The following is a 19,560-nucleotide window of genomic DNA, read 5'->3' on the forward strand; positions in this document are numbered from 1 at the left end:
TATTTTTGCGTTCTCCTTTAAGGATAAACCTTGCGCAAACTCACTGGAGTGTCGACGGCTGCCATCTTGGTGAGCTGAGACGAACGTATGTGCAGATGAGGGGGAAAAAACACGGGGAAGTGAATGAATTAGTTCTGCAGTTAAGGAGTGAAAGTTAATACGGTCGCTGTTTCATTTTTTAACATTTGCGAGGTTTCATTCCCTGGTGCCATGCCGTCTGTCTCGTTGCCACCCAAAGAGAGTAACCTCTTTAAGAGGATCTTGGTAAGTTTTCAATAGACTGAAGAACTGAGAAGAGAAATACAGTACAGAGTGAAAATGTATAACTTGTACATTAGCCGTGAGTCCCACAGAGAGATGTAAGACAGGCCTGCGAATGTGTTTTGTGGAGAATGAGATGGAAGGGTTTTGTTTAGCAAAAATGAGGTTACCTAGTGAAATGTTTCCCCCCACCTCGGAAGTTTGTAGAGAGCTGCCAAGAAAAGCCTTGCTTTACCCATTGGTCTAAGGGTAGTATTAATTACACAGAATATATGTGTAATGGATTAACGGATACAGAAAGACAGAATATCGTTTTGACAGCATGCAGGGTGTTTAGTATCATCTCTACATGTTTCGGTCCATGGTATGGGACACTCAGTGACAACGATCCTCTTAGGCTTGAAATTGTAGTCGCGGAGGTTGCAGAAAACCGAGGTTAATTTTGGTCCCTATGTTCTTAAAACAATTGAGCATAAATTTACTTCATTACATACATGTATTTGTGTATACCTTCTTAGGATATACTGTGTAAATAGAGGTTTGTTCTCTTGACTGTTAGTATCAGCCCTTTCTTGCTGTAGTGGAGAGTCGATTGTGGTATTCTGTCAAGAAATTCAGAACAGAGCTGTCTTTTGTATTGTAGGTTCGTCTTTAAGGGTTTATTTTCGTGTAAAACCGCGAAATTCAGCGAAAGTTATGAAGTAAATCTTTTGAAGACTAGGGTTCTTCGAAAGATTTACCCCATAACCGTTCTTCTGCCTAAATATGTCTACCCCTATATTTTTTTAAATGTTGGTTTGCTAATAGAGTTTTGAGTTGAGATTGGACTTTTATAGGGAGAGTATCTCTGTTGCAACTGAAATCAAATGTTATACTGCCACATGTTTCCAAACTGCCCACTCAGAGCAGTTGCTATATATAGGTCTTATGTCTTCGCCTCAAGTCGAAGTTGCTATTTTCTGTCACAAGTGCCTCTCTAGTAACTGTGTATCTGGCATAAGCATTTCTCATAAAAATAAAACAGAATGCCTATAACCTACAAAATAGCCTTTGAAAAGATCAGCTCTATAAAACTTTGCTATACAAAGCAACTGTTATCAGTTTTTTTAAGACAAGCGTGCTTAATTGTTAATGTTAATAAGTGCATTACAGTGTAATAAGGTCTGTTAATGAAATTTAAAGCTCAGCTGAGCAAACAGTTTTGATCTCAGCTAATTCATGATAAGCTAATTGACCTGCATTGTCAAACCTTGAAAGCTCTGTTTTTAGTAAATTTCTTATTTCCAAAGTGATTTCGCAGAAGTGGAAGTATAGAAACATCTCCAGGTTGTTTGTCATTTCTGATTCTTTTTCTTCCTTTAGAAATGTTACGAGCAAAAGCAGTACAAGAATGGACTGAAGTTTTGCAAGATGATTCTTGCTAATCCAAAATTTGCTGAGCATGGAGGTATGTTAATTGGAAGAAGATAAAAGAAATATCAATGTGATCATTTCATTGTCTTCACTTTAAATGTGCCCCACCTCATCAGTCTTATGGTGATAATTTTAGTCTTGACTATAGCAATACTATGACCTCTAATATTGGAAGCACAAAAAAACATTATTATCTTTTCTTGTGTCCTCGGAGTAAACAGACCGTTTTGCCCACCCGAGATAGTCATTTTCCTCTCAAGTGATTCAAGGAAATAATTGATGAGCTGTGTTTCTTTACAGGAAGTAACTCAGAGGATTAAACTAGCATTGGACCGTAATGTACTGGAAAACTATGTTCATAAAAAGGTCAGGTCTCACCCAGATCAGATCCTGGCTGGCAGCCATAATCACTTATTTTTTTAGGAAATATCATGAGTGCGCCGTAAGTATCTAGAGGTGTTTGGAGAGCACTGGTGTGCATGTGATATTGCACTCATTATTGGAGTGTCATTGGCAGTACTTTGGGGTGTCTCTTGGCTATGTTGAATTTCGATGCAGTTCAGCATCGTTTTGCCTTTTGTTTCAAGATACATTAGAACATATGAAAGGTTACAACTAGGGGAGGCCATTCGGCCCGTTTGATAAAGACTAATTGAACCCAAGAGCTCATCCATCTGTTTTCAGCTGGAACCCATACTCCCACACCCCTTTATGTAAAGAAGTGCTTCCTGTTCTCAGTTTGTAATGCACTTCCACATAACTCACACTTACTGTATGTCTTTGGGTGAATGCTTCGCAGTTTATTCTGATCGAAATTCATTGGATTATCTTTGTCCATGCCTCTGAGGATTTTGCATAGGGATCCATTCATAGACATCTATTTTCAAGACTAAATCATTTCCTTCAATCTGTCAGTGAAGGACATTTCTCTTAAGTCCCAGAATGTGACTCTTCTCCAAACTAATTCCAGAGTAGTGTTATCTGTTTAATAACATGTTGACCAGAGGTTTGCACTGTGAGGTCCTAGTAGTGCATTGTTCAATTTTAACCAAACATTTCTTGATTTAAATTGAGCTTTTAATTATATTTACTAACATTTAGTTTGCCTTTTTTTTTCTTCTTCACATTATCTAGAAAATGTGAATGATGTGGCTAAAGTTTTTTTTCACAAGTAACCTCTTCAAACACAGCATTACCCATTTCGTGTTTATAGTTTGTTTTTGCTGACCACGTGTTATAGTTTTTCATGTACCAGGTGTTAGCCCAGTATTGGATTTGAGGGGGAAAAAATTGAATTTCTTCAGAAATTCTTCTTTGGTGTGGTTTGCATTCACTGGGGCTTCCCAATGCTTTTCATCCATGTATGGTAATAAAATGTTTTCTGTTTTCTTTTTTGTTTACAGAAACTTTAGCAATGAAAGGCCTTACTCTGAACTGCTTAGGAAAGAAAGACGATGCATATGAGTTTGTCAGGAAAGGACTACGCAACGATTTGAAAAGCCACGTCTGTATCTTTTGCAACACTTTTTTGTAAATAAGCAAAACTGGCATATTTTAGATCACAAGCTGGTAATTTGATCCAGATTGTTCTTTCACACAGGCTTCTTTTGATTGTGGGTCTTCCATGGTAATCGAATTAATGTGGTAATTTTGTTTAGCTGACAACGATAAAGTTGAAATATTATGTGGCACGTTATTTTGGTGTATATACAGAATAAATAAAGTTAGGTATGTTATGCTAAATGTTGATAACTTGTTTTAAAACAATAGTAATATAAAAATACATTTTTGACATGCAGGTTTTTTGCATTATCCTTTCATTCTGATCTGTATATATTATGTGGTGTTTCTGGGAAATACCAGTAGATCAAATTTTGCTTCCGTTAATACAGGAGAGTGGGAAAATGATCATAGTTCAATAAATCAATTGCTTTGAAAATGAAGGAGAAAATAAGGTATGGATGTGTAGAATTTCTTTAAAATCGAAACGTCTTTAAATCTCTTCGGCAATGCCTTTAAAACATCGAATGCTTTCTGGTTCCATACCCATGCCTCTCTTGCCACCTTTAATCATTTTTTGGGTTGGTTTCATAAACACACACTTTAAAATTTTCAATTGTCTTTAACAAGCTGATAGCACCAACCAGAAAGTCAGAAAATCCCACTCTCCCAGGAGTCTCAATATCCGTATCAGGTCCTGCAGGATCCTGTGTCTTCTGATTTATAGTCAACTAACCTAATTATTTTATTAGGTAGACACTTATAGGATTTTGCTGAAGGCCTTTTTTTTTTTTACAGTGTATTACTCGAAGCAACTAATAAGTATACTTGCCTCAGAACCACCTCGCAACCTGGTTAGACATGTTCCAATTTTCAGTTAAATATATAATTCACCCATGTAAGTGAGAGTTGAGATGGAACACAAAAACAAAGGACACAAGGTCCTCCAGGAATTTAATTTTGCCAGTTCTTACCTATCAAGCCATGCTTGTTTGGACGTGTTACAAGCTCTGTGATGGCACACAAGAAGTCTGGCATGACCTGGAACAGACGAGCCTCTTCCCCCGATGTCAGCCTGGAGCTGAAAGAGTTCTGTTAACTAATCCTAGGCTCACAGCTGCTGATACAAAGCCATTCCTTGGGGAATTCCAGTCAGAGTCAGCTCGTAGCACGACTCAAACTCAAACTTTTTACTCAGACTGCCCTCACAGGAAGTGTGTTTACCAATTGAGCCATTCATCTAGATTGTTACTTGACCTGCGGTCCCTTCACAACTTAATATCATTTCACTCAATGTTTCTCTGTTCATGTTGTATTGGGGTATCCCTGAACCTGAGGGTATTCCTTAACTAACGGTGTGATTAGGCTGGCATGTCTATGGGCTTCTCCAAAGATCTGATAAGAAGTATGATGAGGCCATCAAGTGCTATCGCAACGCTCTCAAACTGGACAAAGACAACCTACAGATTCTGCGAGACCTGTCTCTGTTGCAGATACAAATGCGTGATCTGGAAGGATACAGGGTAGGACTGCTGTTACCATTGTGACATTAAAAACTACTTATGTGTTCAGTGACTCAGATTAATGCTTTTGCAAGGCTTTTCTGTGCCAGTCTTTTCTGCAGCTAAATCATTCTTCAAATTACAAGCTTTTTTATGGTTAGTTTTGCATAAAATGTTTGGATTCATTGCATGTAGAGCTGCAAAGATTTGGAGTAATTGGGTGGCATGGTAGTGAACCAGTGTGCCTGACCTTATTTCTGGTTTGGGCATCTTTGCTTTGTCATCCAATTCCCCCCTTTTGAACATGCCTTTTTTATTTAAAAAAAAGTATGAACTGTCTTTGATAAAGAATAATTTGCATTGATTTTAAAACCATTTTAAGCTTAAATTCAGCCAACTGTTGAAAAGGTAAAGAAAGGCTTTTGTCATGTGAAGGCATTTCTTAGGGCTAACAATGAGAAAGCATGTTTCTTTGCAGATGTATAAGAAGACTGGATTGGCATTTAACATTATTCAGTGCTGGATCTATTGTAGTCCAGGTACGCTCCGATTGAAGCACTTGGTCCAGTGTCGAAGAGCATTGAGGAAATATGTATGGTAAAAGAAAGTAACTAAGAGTCAAAAACACCGGAAAGAGAGATTATACAAATCTGCCTGCCTAGGCTCTTCATTCTGTAGGACAGAAAAGCCTGGCTCTCCACAGTATTTGAGAGCACGAGGGTTGCCTCGATCTCTGAGCATTTAATAGGGAGCAATGTATTATTTAATTTATGAATTTTTAGCTCTTGGTAAAGGTGAAGAATTATCAGCGCTGGAGGTTGCAGCTTTCTAACCATGGGCCAGGTGCAGTTCAGCCCAGCACAGTCTGCCTTGCTTACCCGGCTCCTAGGACTGGAGGGACTGTCCTCAACTGGTGTGACAGTGGGCTCTTACCACAGGAGTGCTGAGAGGATAGCGCCTAAGGTCACACCAGGGCATTAAGCAGGGAAATCGTGCTCAAAACCTGGTCAACACACAAGTCTTGCCCGACAGTTTTGCTGAAGTCAGACCCCACTCGGTAGGGACAGAAGGGCCAGGCACTGGGCTTCCTCAGCCAATCATATACACAGTATATATTTATACATCTTAATTACTGTTAACTTCTTTTTTGTTTTATTCATTGTCCTTAGGAAACCAGGTACCAGCTGTTGCAGTTACGACCAACGCAGCGAGCTTCCTGGATCGGCTATGCCATTGCCTATCATTTGTTGAAGGATTATGACACAGCCTTAAGACTGCTGGAAGAGTTCAGGAAAACCCAGCAAGTGAGAACAAATTTCTTCTTGTTCTGGTTTGATTTTGCAGTCTAGCTGTTGATTCACTGGATAATAAGCACCATTGTATCTTCACAGCAGCTAGCATTAAATGGCATGTTTTATTTGTTGATATTGATTTGTGTTCGGCAGTGTGAGGGAAAACAAACAACAGTTTTTCAGTTTTGTTAACTGCTGTGAAGGATATCAGTTTTTACTCTTATCTAACCTCTCTAGAAGGTTTAACCATTTATACTACTTGAACTTAATTTGTCCCAATACTTACAATCACCTGAAACGGGGGGGATTGAGCACAAAAAAATACTATTATTCTAAAACAGTACAATATAGAAGGAAGCACAGAAATACTGAGAAATAAAAGGTGCCATTCTGTACTTCTTGCCTTGTATTAATCTTTTCAACTTTAATCCAAATTGCTTACGTATACAGCAAAAATAGCCATTTTTACTTCACTGCCCCAATCCTTATGGAGGCCACTGCATGTTTATTTGCTTTCTAACAATCATATCTGACAATTTACTTACCAGCAAAGTTCCTTGTCCATGCTCTTGAGCAGCGTGTTCCTCAACACAATTAGTAGGCACCAAGCAATGCTGCTCTCTTCTTAACCTCATGCTATGACACTCTGTTCTATATGGAAATCTCAATTAATAATGAAGAAATGATCTGACCTCAGTAAACATCTGTAATATATATATAAACTGTATGATTCTTATTAATTAATTCAACTCATGTTTGCTATATATTGAGTAAATTAATGGCACGGCTGGTGCTGTTTCACGAACTTTACTGGTAGGGTATCCAGTTGGAGCAAGTTTGGGAACTGCTGGTTTAGTCTGCTTTGCACTCTTTGTAGTAAATGCTTGCAATCTCAAAGCACCTGTTGCTTGTTGGTTGTTAGTCCTTGTGCTTTGTATTGCAAGGTATTATGTACTGTAGCTACAATTATAGATTGTAATATCATTAATTGTAGATGTAAATTAATAAAATTAAGGTTTCATTCAGTGTTCAAGATTTATCACCCTCTCCTATACTATTTCTAGTGAGTGCACCAGTGTAATTTCCTAACAATGAAAAGGTATTTTTTGAATGGCTGTAATAAAAAAAGAGCAGGCTTCTGCAAACAAGGAAAAACCAGGCTGATAAAAGGTTGCATTAGTTAAGGGATATTCCATATGTTTCCAGAGGGGTTTGGTGTAAGAAAATGTTACTGGTAATGTTATATAAATAATGTTACTGTTTCTTATTTCAGTTTTTGCTGTACATCTTTAATCTGCTTTTAGTGGATGAAATGAAATGGTGAAGATTGACCCTGGGAGTCTAAAATTTGTAGAGCTCAAACCAAGCTTGTCACATAATTATATTTGTTTTTCAAACAACTGTCTTTGATACAAATTCTTCCTTATGATGGATGACAGAGGTTAAAAAACATGAGACACAAGACAAGCTTGTTAAAACCACTTTTATTTTCTCAAAAATGATTATTTTCTAGAACAATGATGACTTTATCACTTGTTGTGTGGGGTATTGGGTAGTGTATCTTTGTGCCAAGAAAAATAATGTACTATTTCAATTGCCTTATTTCATTTTACTTGTAGGTTCCTCCCAATAAAATAGACTACGAGTACAGTGAATTGCTGCTCTACCAGAATGAAGTCATGAGAGAAGGCAGTTTGTTTCAAGAGTCCTTAGAACACATAGAAACATATGAGAAGCAGATATGTGATCAACTTATGGTAGAAGAAATAAAAGGTAAATGATTCATGAATTAGCCTGTTAAGGCAGTTCGTATGCTTTTCATTCATAAAGAGCTATGGGTTACAGCAAAACAATGTTAGGTCAAATTACTAACATTTTAAAAATATTGCCATATGAGGGTGAGCCAGGTATCAGTACTCTTGACCCAGTAATAGTCTCCTAATCTTTCAGCGTTGTATCTACTTGTATAATTTGAAGGCAAGATTTCCCACAATTTTATTTCCTCATTTTATTTTCTTTGTTCCCATGTGTCTGTTATCATAGTAATTCTTAATTGTTATGAAGAATAAAATGTTTTCCCCTGTGTACTTCTCTTATTTTTTTAAAAGAATCTTATTTTAGGATTTAAATACTCCCATCTGATTTCCTTTTCAGTTTTTCAAACTCGGTTTGGATTTTGTAGCAGATTTAAAAGTATTCCTTGTCAATATTCTCGGTTAAATCACATGTCTTTTAGTATAAAAACATGAAAACCATGTATGGTACAAAGGAATGAATTTCTTTCTATTCTAATATCGGTACCATGAAACAGGTCACAAAAGTAATGAGACATATTACTTTATTTGTCATATAACACGCATTGCGAATCTGAACACAGAGATCATGTTCAAATTACTTTGTTGTTTTTTTTAATAGGTGAGATGCTGTTAAAGTTGGGAAAGCTAGAAGAAGCTGCTAAAGTCTACCGAGCTCTGATTGATCGCAATGCAGAAAACTGGTCTTACTATCAGGGCCTTGAACAAGCTCTCCAGCCAAGTAAGTGGCACCTTTGGGATGCTCTTTAGGGCTATTATTGGAGTTAGTGTGAATATTAATATTCTTTTGAGTATATAGTAATGCATTGGATTGGAAAGTTACTTTTTCTGTAGCTTTAGTGTGTAAAAGTGTGTAGTGTGTAAAAGCTTTAGCAGAACAATTGCAAAAGAAAATATTTAACATGATCGCAAAATGTTCTAATCGCTTCAGTGTCTACTCATCATATTTTCATGGCACTGTATTTTCTTCTGAAAAAAAATAAAAGAAATGAGAAAAACAGTCCGAATTTTTGTCCTTAAAGTATTGATGCTATGAGATGTAAGCTATCATTGGTTTAGCACTTACGAGTACACATTTGGATTATTGCATTATTATTTTTGTGAGGGGTCTTCTCTGGTTATTGTTTGTGCCTTTGACTCTTTATTTTGGATTTACTTTTAAAATTAGAATATAGTATCTGCCATACCTCTATCAGCTGGAATTGCATTTAACAAATGCTGAGAAGGCTTATAGATAAAGTGATTTATAGAAATATTAAAATACCACCGCTATCGTCTGTGGTACTAATTACTAAAGCCTATAAAGTCAAAGGGTTCATTAGTAGCCAAAATCACAAACAGTATATTTTTTTCCCCACAAAGCCAATACCCACATATCTCAGAAAGCCACATAGTGACTTTAGGGGAAAGCATCTTTGAAGGGAAGCATCCTACTGTAAGTCAGAAACCTGTAACCAGTAAGACAGTTTTATAGTGAATTTAGTTGTTTCTTAATGTGGGTGTAAAATACCTTATGATTTAATACGTTTGTTTGGAGTGTCTGAGTTTCATTCTAACAAGTTCTGTTTTCTGAAAAAGGTACAGTGGAGAAGAGACTGCAAATCTATGAGGAGGTTGGAAACATGTATCCCAGAGCAGTCTCTCCAAAGAGGCTGCCGTTGAATTTCCTTTCAGGTAAAACTTGTCCCTTCTCTTTACTGCCTCCTAACTATTTTTGTGGTATGTAAGCATCACCTAAACATTTTATTCTCTTCTATGGCAGCGACAGGTGTTGTGTTATTTGTTGCTATAGAAATGTACTGTTGAGACCCGAGATGCTATTATATACCTCCTTATTGTGCTTGCTTATAAAAGACCACATTATTGAAGTATTCATATAATTTAGAGGCTTTATGGAATAAACTACAAATGGACTTCCATTTTGTTAAGAGACTTTTTCTTCTTTTTAAACACTTTGTTGGATTTTGTGTACAGATTCCTACAGAAAAATTCTTATGGCTTTGAAATGTATTTGAAAAACCCCGGTACTGACTTGTGTTATTCTAGTCTGCTGTAATTGTTTTTGTACATCATGATCTTTTTAGCTTAACAGCATTCGTTAAATATTATCCATGGAAATAAAGACCTTTCTTTTCTTTTGTTACATTTGCAAAACTTTTGTTTTGTTTTTTCAGGTGAAAAATTCAGGGAAAAGATTGATAAATATTTACGAACACATTTCAGCAAAGGTTGTCCCCCGTTGTTCACAACCTTGAAGTCATTGTACAGCAGTCTGGAAAAAGTAAGATCCTGTAAAATTGCAAAAGATAAACCAAAAGGCTTACATAATGCAAACCAAATACCTTGCAAAAAAGTAATGATTACTCTTTTGATCTGTGCGTTAATTTTTGTTTTAATTTGAGAATTGTTGACCTTTTGTTCGACAGGTTTCTGTAATACAAGAACTTGTTACTGGCTATGATATTTCTTTGAAGACGTGCGATTTGTTTAGCCCTAATGGTAAGTGATTTGTAACTATTGTGATTTGCAATGTGAAGTTTTTTATCTCTAATTTGGATTTTTATGAACATAACATAAACATCAACATAAAAGTACAGGAACATCTGTCACAGAATGAGTTGGATCTTAATATATCTTAAGCATAAAAGTTAATGCTTTATCAAAAGTTGCTATTTTTAGATTAACAAGAAACACTCTTCCTATACAGTGAAGAATGATAGCTCACCCATCTCTTTTGGGCAGACCAGTCAACATTGCATCTTAAAATATAGTGCAGAGCTTATTGTCATAAAAGAGTTTTACCCTGAGTTTCATAGGTCTGTGTTAAAACCATATTATATCATGTAAAATAAGGTTTAACGGCTCACATTGTGAACATGTGAAACAATTGGCTAAAGTCCTGTGTCTATACAATGGAACAATTAAACACAAAACCTGTGCAACTCATGTTTTTTGTTTTGGCTATTAAATCATAAAGACAACATCTTTTTGTGAAGATAGAAATTCCTGTCTTTTCATTCATTTATCCTTCATGTTTCTTTTGTCGTTAAAGCAAGTGGTGAAAAGGAACCCCCAACAACCCTGCTTTGGGTTCGCTATTTCCTGGCACAGCACTTTGACAGACTGGGCAAGAGGACTTTGGCACTGGAATACATAAATGCTGCCATTGAAAGCACTCCGACTCTAATAGAATTGTTTTATGTAAAGGCGAAAATCTATAAGGTAATCAATTGGGCTCTTGCTCGTTCTGTAATAATGCCAAGTGGACAAGCACATTGATCAGTGTCTCACGACAGATATATTAAGCATAATCTATCCTACTAGTGCTTGAGGTGAGATAGGAGTATTTTTTTTAATGTTGAGAAATAGCATTGTTTCGCATCATATCCTTCACTTGTATTTATGGAAAACATTTGTCTGCTTCAGTTTGCTATGGCAGTTAAATTCACAAGACATTAAGGTTAAACGTGAAAAACAAATGTGCTGAACCTTTGTTAAACAGCATTCAGGCAACCTAAAGGAAGCTGCAAAATGGATGGATGAAGCTCAGTCCCTTGATACAGCTGACCGCTTCATCAACTCAAAGTGTGCAAAATACATGCTGAGAGCTGGCATGATAAAGGAAGCTGAGGAGATGTGCTCCAAGTTCACAAGGGTAAGAGCTCATCATCATCATAGATTTCCAAACTTTAAATAACAATTAGAAGGTCCTATTTGCTTAATTAGTTTAATTAAGTGTTGATTGAGTAATTCAAAGCTCATCTGGGAGAAGGGGTGGATCTCCAGGGCCAGGAGTATTCTGCTTAGGGCTAGTCTTTTTTTTGTTTCTTCTCTTAAACATTAATGCTGTAAGCAATGAGGCATATATGTGTTGTGGCATTCCTCTCTGATGGGCATGTTAAGCTTTATAAAATACGATGGGTTCTTCAAATGTTTGTACTGTTACTGAAATATCCGTGCATTCTGTTTAAGCATAAAAGTTCATGCCTTGTTTTGCATGGACATATGACATATGTTGATAGTGCTTGTGCATATTTAGAGGCATTGAAAATGTAACCAATCAGTATGTGAACCAATAGTTTATGTTCCACGTTTAATACCTCTGAATATATTCTGTGTGAGTAAAAACATGAATATTCACATGAAATGATGAATATTCATCTGGAGCATTGTTTCCAGTTTTGTTACTTAACTAAATGTCTTTCACATACTTTATCAAATTTATCACATTTTTGTGAGAAGGAATACAATTTTTTTATTTGTAAAAGACCTGAAAATGTTTTTAAAAAACGTGTTTCCATACATAGGAAGGCACGTCGGCGATGGACAACCTAAACGAAATGCAGTGCATGTGGTTCCAGACGGAATGTGCTGCTGCTTATCAAAGGCTTGGGATGTACGGGGAGGCTCTGAAGAAGTGTCATGAAGTAGAAAGGGTAAAGAATTCTACTGGTGTCAGCAAAGATAGATCATTCTATTCTTCAGCTGCACAATCGGACACAATTTAACTTGACAACTTTTGTGTATTTTATCCTTCCCTTTAATTTAATGTTTTTCCGCAGTGACTTGATTTAATTATTTTATTGAATAATTATAGCTGTATTAATAATCCTTACACCTACACTCTACTCAAAGCACTTAACAGATGATGGGGCCAAATTTATAGATGAGGCCTATTAGGAGGCCATGACTGATAAAGGCCAGGGGGAAATTTGGCTAGGACACAGGGGTTAGCACCCCTACTCTTGTGAAACGCCCTGGCATTTTTTTATGACTGTGAAGAGTCAGGACTTTAGTTTTAAATCTCATCTGATTTGTATGTTCAGACATGTTTTCCACATCTTTAAAGTTTACATTCTTAAGATAAAATGTTGATTCTGTGACAAATATAATAAATTCAGAGCTGTCATTTTTAAACTATAGCTATGAACGGGATATATGCATAATCCATATTCCTGTTACTTTGGTGTTCAATGTTACTTCACCTGTCAAATTAATAACTTTCATGCAGACAGCAAACACACAGTGACCAACATCTGTTCTGTCCTCGGCAGCACTTCTTTGAGATCACAGACGACCAGTTTGATTTCCATACCTACTGCATGAGGAAGATGACTCTACGTGCCTATGTGGACCTCCTCAAACTTGAGGATGTCCTCAGAAGACACTCCTTTTACTTCAAAGCAGCACGCTGTGCAATAGAAATCTACTTGAAGCTACATGATAATCCTCTTACGAACGAGAGCAAAGAACAGGAAGTAAACTCTGGTGTGTTTTTTACATTTCTTCCATCTAGTTTCTCTCCACAGGGGGATTTACTACTGTCATTTACTGTCATTTGTCATGAGAGATCAAAGGTCACAGCGCTTATCAAATCACTGATCTCAAGTCACATTTTTGTTTAGTCTGCACACAGACCATCACCCAGATAATGATGGCTTGGACAAAAAGGTTCTACCATTATTTTAAAAAAATCTAGAACCATGTAGCACTTTTAATTTTTTTTTATCTCATAAAAAAAAGGGCGGTGTGGTGGTTCTGTGACTAAGGTCCTGCGCCTGTGGCTGCGAGGTTGCCGGTTCAAATCCTGTGGCTGGCAGAGGAATCCTACTCCGTTGGGCCCCTGGGCAAGGCCCTTAACCCCAACTGCTCCAGGGGCGCCATATAAATGGCTAACCCTGCGCTCTGGCCCCAAGCTTCTCTCCCTGTCTGTGTCTGTGTGTCTCATGGAGAGCAAGCTGGGGTAGGGGAAAAGACAAATTCCTAATGCAAGAAATTGTATATGGCCCATAAAGTGATCTTATCTTACAAGTCTTGCCTGCACCTGCCCATGTTTGTACTCTTAATACTATTTTCTTGCTCTCTGTAAAATGTAAGTTTTCAAAGAATGTATCTGCAGAAACAACTCTGTGTGCCTTGTGGTATTTACGTTTCAACAGAGACAGCTTGTGAGCTGTCCAGCTCTTAGAGAGACAGACGGGTGGTGCTGTCCCCGCTGGTAACTTATTGTGTGCCTCTGCTGTTGGGCAGAGAACCTGTCGGCCAAGGAACTGAAGAAGATGCTGAGCAAGCAACGGCGAGCGCAGAAGAAAGCCAAGCTGGAGGAGGAGAGGCGGCACGCGGAACGGGAGAGGCAACAGAAGAACCAGAAAAAGAGGAGGGATGAAGAGGAGGAGGAGACCAGCGGGCCGAAGGAGGAACTTGTGCCAGACAAGCTTGAAAGGGTACGAGCTCCATTCTCTACAGTGGTACTCAGTGATTTTCTTTTTGAAGGGGAAAAATAGTTTTCCTTGTTTACGCATCACCCCCTAAACGTAATGTTTGCTATAAAAGTCTCTTAAGGCCATGCGTTTCAGCGCAGAAGTATTCATAATACCCTTTAATGTTTTTCATTACTGACTGTAGAATAATGAATAGCTAGAATAACAGTTAACATGTGCAGTAGTTCATTTACATGATTATTTGAGGAAAACTGAATAAAGTCATTTTAATAGTTCTGCTGCATTTAATTGAAAGCATAATGGTGAGACTTATAGCCAGTCACTTGGGTGCTTTTTAGGTAAATATGTTTAATGTTTTGTGTAAACAGCTGTAAAAGACCTTCAGAAAAACCTTAAATATGTCTAGTTATTAAAATAATTCTCATTTTTCTATCAAAGTATATTTTAACATACTGACTATTGGCAAAGTTTCCATTATGTCTCTCGTGTGCTAGTACTGCTGATTGCTGAGCTGCTTGACTTTTTCTGTTGTGGGTCAAGAGCTTTCAGTATGTAGGCCTACATACAGAGCAGAATGAAAAAACTGAATGAGTTGAGGACTTCCTCTACGAAAACGCAAAGAATTTAAAGGGGTAAAAAATAAAAAATAATAGGGGTTACAGACTTTTAGGCAGATATCTGCAAGCACATAAAATGCTACAGTTGATTATTAAATTTCGATTGTTATGCCCAGAAATTGAAGCACCTTGTTAAGCTAAAGTGGAGCACTTGATTTACAAAATGCTCTTGTTATATTGGTACTTCAAAAGCTGCCATTTATTAGGGCATTGTCTGCTCTGTGTGTATTTGTTTAGAGACCTTGTTCATTAACGCATCATTAAGGATGTGTAACAGGAAACCTATGACTGTGCAAGATCAATGGTGTTCAAGTATTTGTTAAAATGTTTAAATGCTTTTTAAAAAATGTTTATCATTGCGGTGCTTGCTCTTTGTTCATACAGGTTGAAAACCCTTTAGAAGAGGCTATCAAATTCCTGACACCCCTTAAAAACCTTGTGGCTGACTGTATAGACACACACCTCCTAGCATTTGAAATTTATTTTAGAAAAGGTACTGTACTCGTGTTACACAATATATTTCTCATGCTTAAAAAGAGGTGAATGATAAATTAACAGTGGACATACTGACCTTCAGCCTTGTTTTGTTATTGTGAGAAACAAAGTAATTTGTAAGAGCGTCCATGATTTGATCCACTACATTCAACAGATTTATAAAAATCCAAAGGTCATTCAGTCCAATTGCTAATTGATCCTGAGGATCTTATCCAAATGTTTCCTCAAAGATTGAAAGGAACAAGCTTCAGCATCGTTGCTGGACAGCTTGTTCCAGACACACTATGTGTCCAGAAGAGCTTTCTATCCTCCCTCCTAAACAATTTTAATTTCCAGTTTTGACCTTCACCTTCTATTTTAAATGCTTTTATGCTTTCTTGAAATAGTCTAGTACTACTAGTGTATCATATTGATTTACAACATTCCCTGCTTTGCACTGGGAAGGATGAGACCTTAAAGAAACATCTGGAGCAATAGAAGAATAAAGGCAGCAATAAAATTATTATTTCAAATGTATGTTTTTGTATGTTGTACTTTGATAACTAGAGTTATTCTTGACTCATTGCTGTAATCCAGGAAAGTTCCTTCTGATGCTGCAGTCGGTTAAAAGAGCCTTTGCCATTGATGCAGACAGCCCATGGCTACACGAGTGCTTGATTAGGTTCTCGAAAGCAGGTAAGTCTACAGTATTTTCATTCGTAGACAGACAACCAGACGCGTCAGTGTTACTTTGTAGAGCCACAGTGGAGTTTGTGTCGATTTGTTTGCCTGTCTTCAAAGACACATGCAAATCTTATCATCTGCTGATTACTCTTTTCATTTAGTGTCGGATCACAGTAACCTCCATGAAACAGTGCACAAAGTCTTGTCTCAAGAAATGAAGAAAATCTTTGCCAATAAGAATTACGAGGCCTTCAACGATGAATTCCTAAAGAAAAAATCAAACTCCATCCAACACTTACTTTCAGGTAGGGATAGCCCACTCTGATTTGAAATTGCAGTTTTCTGACATTTAACAGTGTCTCTAAATGGATTTCTTTGCTCAATGTTTTTTTTCAACTTCAGATGCCTTAATGTTTAAATGGCATATGAAATTATCATCATGATGTCAGGCACTGCCTTTTATTTCAATTTTTAAAATATAGATTTAATACCGTGTTGCAGGTGCCAAGATGATGTATTTTCTGGATAGCACAAGGCAAGAGAAAGCAATCTCTATAGCCACGAGACTGGATGAGACAATGTCAGACAGAAATGCCAAGGTAATATCATCGTTCTGTCAAACCATGCGTCAGGTGCTCGGAGCACTAAGAAAGCGAGTTATTTACAGCTCCCTAAATCTTTGATAGCAACTTAAGTATGTCACGTGAGGACCTACTCTGTGATTTGCAAAGTGTGTGTTTCGGAGCTGTTACAAGCATTTGATTTCTGTTTTTTTCACCTCACGTGTTGTCATTCAAATTGTGTTGTATTGGATAGGCATTCATAACACAACAGTAACCCTATATGCAAACTGGATTTCAGGCACGGCAGCTATTCAGAATGTTTCTTTTTTGTTCATATGGCACCTCGCCTGTTTCCTCAGACTTGCACCAGGGTCTTAGACGCACTGTTAGAGGGGAGTCTTGGAAGCTGCCAGTCTCAGGCAGAGGACTATCGCTCCGCGTGCCACCGGCTCTTCCCGCTGGCAGCCGCCTTCCTGCCTCCCGCGAACGAGGACGACAAGTGCCCCGCCTCCTTGAACAACACTACTATTAACCATGAGGTGCTGTCCAATGAAATCTGAGCCCGCAGCAGCGGTATGAGACGTTGAGCACCACTGACCTGTAACTGCTGGAGATAGATCAGGTTTCCTTTTTAAAGGATGTGGTAGAAAACTGTGTGTCCTGGATTTAAAAAGACTTCTGTGCTTTGATAAATGATTTCAAATTGAAGTTTTTTTTGTGCCGTTTTTTTTTTTTAAAGCGCTGCCATAATTGTCATTTTTCCTCCCCCAGGCCATTGGTGGGGGAGAGGTGGTTCCATTAAGAAAGAGAAAATGTATTAACTTTTTGTTATGGTTTTATTTTTACTTCTGCATCCATCGCTATATGGTTTCTGGACACTGTACGTCTCCACAAAGAATACATCAGAAGATGTGTAAGCGATTCGTTTTTTGTGAATGATAAAGCAGGGCTTTATTGAAATCCAAAGCTGTAACACCACTGTTTATTCCCATTTCAGCCCCAGGTTTTTATTCCATTACACCACATGGTCAGTTGTAGCTAAGGTGCATGATTGCTTGATGCCTTTCTTAATAAACTTCATTGGATACAGGATGTGAAAAGAATGTTTGTTCAACAGCTTTGTCTTAAAACTGCGGCAGTAACTGATTGCTGTGCACATTTTGTCTTTGCAGATGGGTTTTTAGTCACTTAGATGCATAGTATCATTTTCAAGAAATATTAGCCTTAAGCATTAACACAGTTAAGAAATGCTGCAGTTTTAATTTAAAATAAATCAGTTCAATACACTGTTTTATGTGGTCTTATACCGTAGCCTTTTGCACTGTTAACATGCGTTATAAAATGGTATTTTATCTAATATTGGCAAAATCCAACAAGTCCATACTTGAGCATGTTTTGTTTGTAACCCTTCTCAGGGCCGCTAGTGATTTTAATGACTTTTAAACCTCAATATAAAGATGGAGGCTTTGTTCACCTTTTTATCAAAAAGAAAGCAAAAATGCAAAAAATAGGTCTTGGTAAAAAGTACTTATTTTGTGAGGGAGGGTCTTTAAAGATTACCTTGCTTGAAAATGCTCTTTTTAACTGGCTCCATCATTGTTGTTTTCACAAGGTTTATTCATGTTTGCTGTCCTCTGTGAACAATTGATGTGGTTATTTCCATTACTCGGTTATTGTCTGCATTGTTCCTAGACACTTTAAGTGTTAAGACGTTTGTTGAATTAAGTGGATAGCAGTTGTTGTGAATTTTGTTTGGTTATTACTGGACTTGGGGGGGGAGGGGAGACCTATATTACAGCACTTTTTCCCCCTGTCATTTTACTGTCCCCCAAATTGTGTGCAGAATTCTCCTAAAAGGTTTCACTGTACAATATTGCCAATTTATGTAATGCTGTAATAAATTATTTTGTACTCAAAATGCAACATTTTTCAGTGTTTGTTTACAAAGTATTTTTTTATAATGGGGGGAAAAATATGTTTGATATTTCTTCTTTGTCTCTTTGTTCCTTGAAAGTATTGGTCTTTATGGTTAATGGTTATTTCAAAACTTTTTTTTAAAGGAGTAAGAGTATATTTTCTCAAAAACATAGGGGTCAACATTATTGGATATCTTCTGGATTTTTTTAAAAGAAAATCAAAATTAAATCTGCAATGTAATTCTGATTATTTAATTACAACTTGGTCCTAAGGAGTGTTTTTTTTTTTTTCATTGGGAATTGATCCATAAGGACATCAAGGATCTGGAAAATTTCTGCTTACAGGAATTTTTCAAAATCCCTCCCAGTGTGTGTTCTCCAAACTTATTAAACATTATAAGAAAAGCATTTGTGCTGTTACCCATGCCAGAGGACGTTGCACCAAGTACAAGAAACGGGATCCAATGCTTTTGACACCTGTTTTTGAGAAAAAATAGTAATAATCATTTTTTTCAAATTGTTTTGAAATAAGTGTATTAGAATAATATCCTGTAGGTTTCCCATTTGGGGGCATTAAACAACGCTCATTGTCTGTGCGGTTTATTTTATACAGTTTATTTGGTTCATCCTTATCAAGGGTGCCAGTAATTCTTGAACCCACTGTGTGTTAAATTGTTCCAGTTAATGCAAGAATAAACTGATTTAGATTATTTCTGAGTAGACCTACAAATTGGTGGACTACTGAATAGAGAGTCTGAAGTCCTGGAATTTTTTCAGACAAGATATTTCAAAACCGGCATGATTAGCATTACAACTTTACTTGCTTCTTTCAACAACAAAATGTTAAGAAGCTAGCTGGTTGACAGGGAAGAAATGAACCCAATTCATGAAGCTTTAACTGGCATTTTTGTTGTTTTTAGAAGTTTTTCTAGAGTTTATTGAAAGCAGTGAAAAACCGTTCATACTTCATTTACAGAATAGTTGAAGATGAATGGTGAGGTTTGTGGTCACAAGTTCGCTAACGAAACAAAGCCAAAGTTTTCAGAGTCACATTAAAATGTATTGGTCCCTGTTCACTGTAGAATCATCTGTTCTTGCTCCATCCTTGCGTGAATCCTAATGCATGCTTAGCTACCAAAGTTAGAAGCCTTACTGATATGGGTCATTGTGACTTTCTGGATGGAATATTGGTAATACTCAGAAAACAAGTGGTTTTATGTACATTATTATCTGAGAAAACCTGTTTTATAATAGCAAAACGCTCTCTAAAGGCTGTGAAAAGCAAACTAGAAAAATGTTCATC

General features: G+C 37.1%; 1 protein-coding gene across 2 annotated transcripts; it reads left to right on the plus strand.

Annotated features, from left to right (window-relative positions):
- The first annotated feature begins 37 nt into the window (after window positions 1–37).
- On the plus strand, window positions 38–18,259 carry LOC148676089 (N-alpha-acetyltransferase 16, NatA auxiliary subunit-like). Of its 2 annotated transcripts, XM_088602322.1 has the most exons (21): window positions 224–264; window positions 1,624–1,708; window positions 1,975–2,116; window positions 3,078–3,182; window positions 4,540–4,697; window positions 5,846–5,980; window positions 7,588–7,741; window positions 8,384–8,503; window positions 9,361–9,456; window positions 9,957–10,063; window positions 10,209–10,281; window positions 10,835–11,004; window positions 11,285–11,437; window positions 12,090–12,218; window positions 12,837–13,050; window positions 13,813–14,006; window positions 15,005–15,113; window positions 15,692–15,790; window positions 15,940–16,083; window positions 16,280–16,377; window positions 16,701–18,259. In XM_088602322.1, exons 4-21 carry the CDS (start codon window positions 3,089–3,091, stop codon window positions 16,899–16,901), a joined length of 2,448 nt encoding a protein of 815 aa, XP_088458448.1. In that variant the 5' UTR covers window positions 224–264; window positions 1,624–1,708; window positions 1,975–2,116; window positions 3,078–3,088; the 3' UTR covers window positions 16,902–18,259. The 2 variants fall into 2 exon arrangements, with proteins under 2 accessions (XP_088458442.1, XP_088458448.1); XM_088602316.1 differs by lacking the exon at window positions 1,975–2,116 and having other exon boundaries at window positions 38–264.
- Window positions 18,260–19,560: the final 1,301 nt, after the last annotated feature.

Source organism: Lepisosteus platostomus, chromosome 2, assembly GCF_059453375.1.
Source record: "Lepisosteus platostomus isolate fLepPlt1 chromosome 2, fLepPlt1.hap1, whole genome shotgun sequence".
Taxonomy (NCBI): Eukaryota; Metazoa; Chordata; class Actinopteri; order Semionotiformes; family Lepisosteidae; genus Lepisosteus; species Lepisosteus platostomus.

Coding starts and splice junctions, on each gene's coding strand:
- LOC148676089 (XM_088602316.1), top strand. CDS start 211: ATGCCGTCTGTCTCGTTGCCACCCAAAGAGAGTAACCTCTTTAAGAGG. Junction 265..1,623: donor ACCTCTTTAAGAGGATCTTG/GTAAGTTTTCAA, acceptor TTCTTCCTTTAG/AAATGTTACGAGCAAAAGCA. Junction 7,742..8,383: donor TATGGTAGAAGAAATAAAAG/GTAAATGATTCA, acceptor TTTTTTTAATAG/GTGAGATGCTGTTAAAGTTG.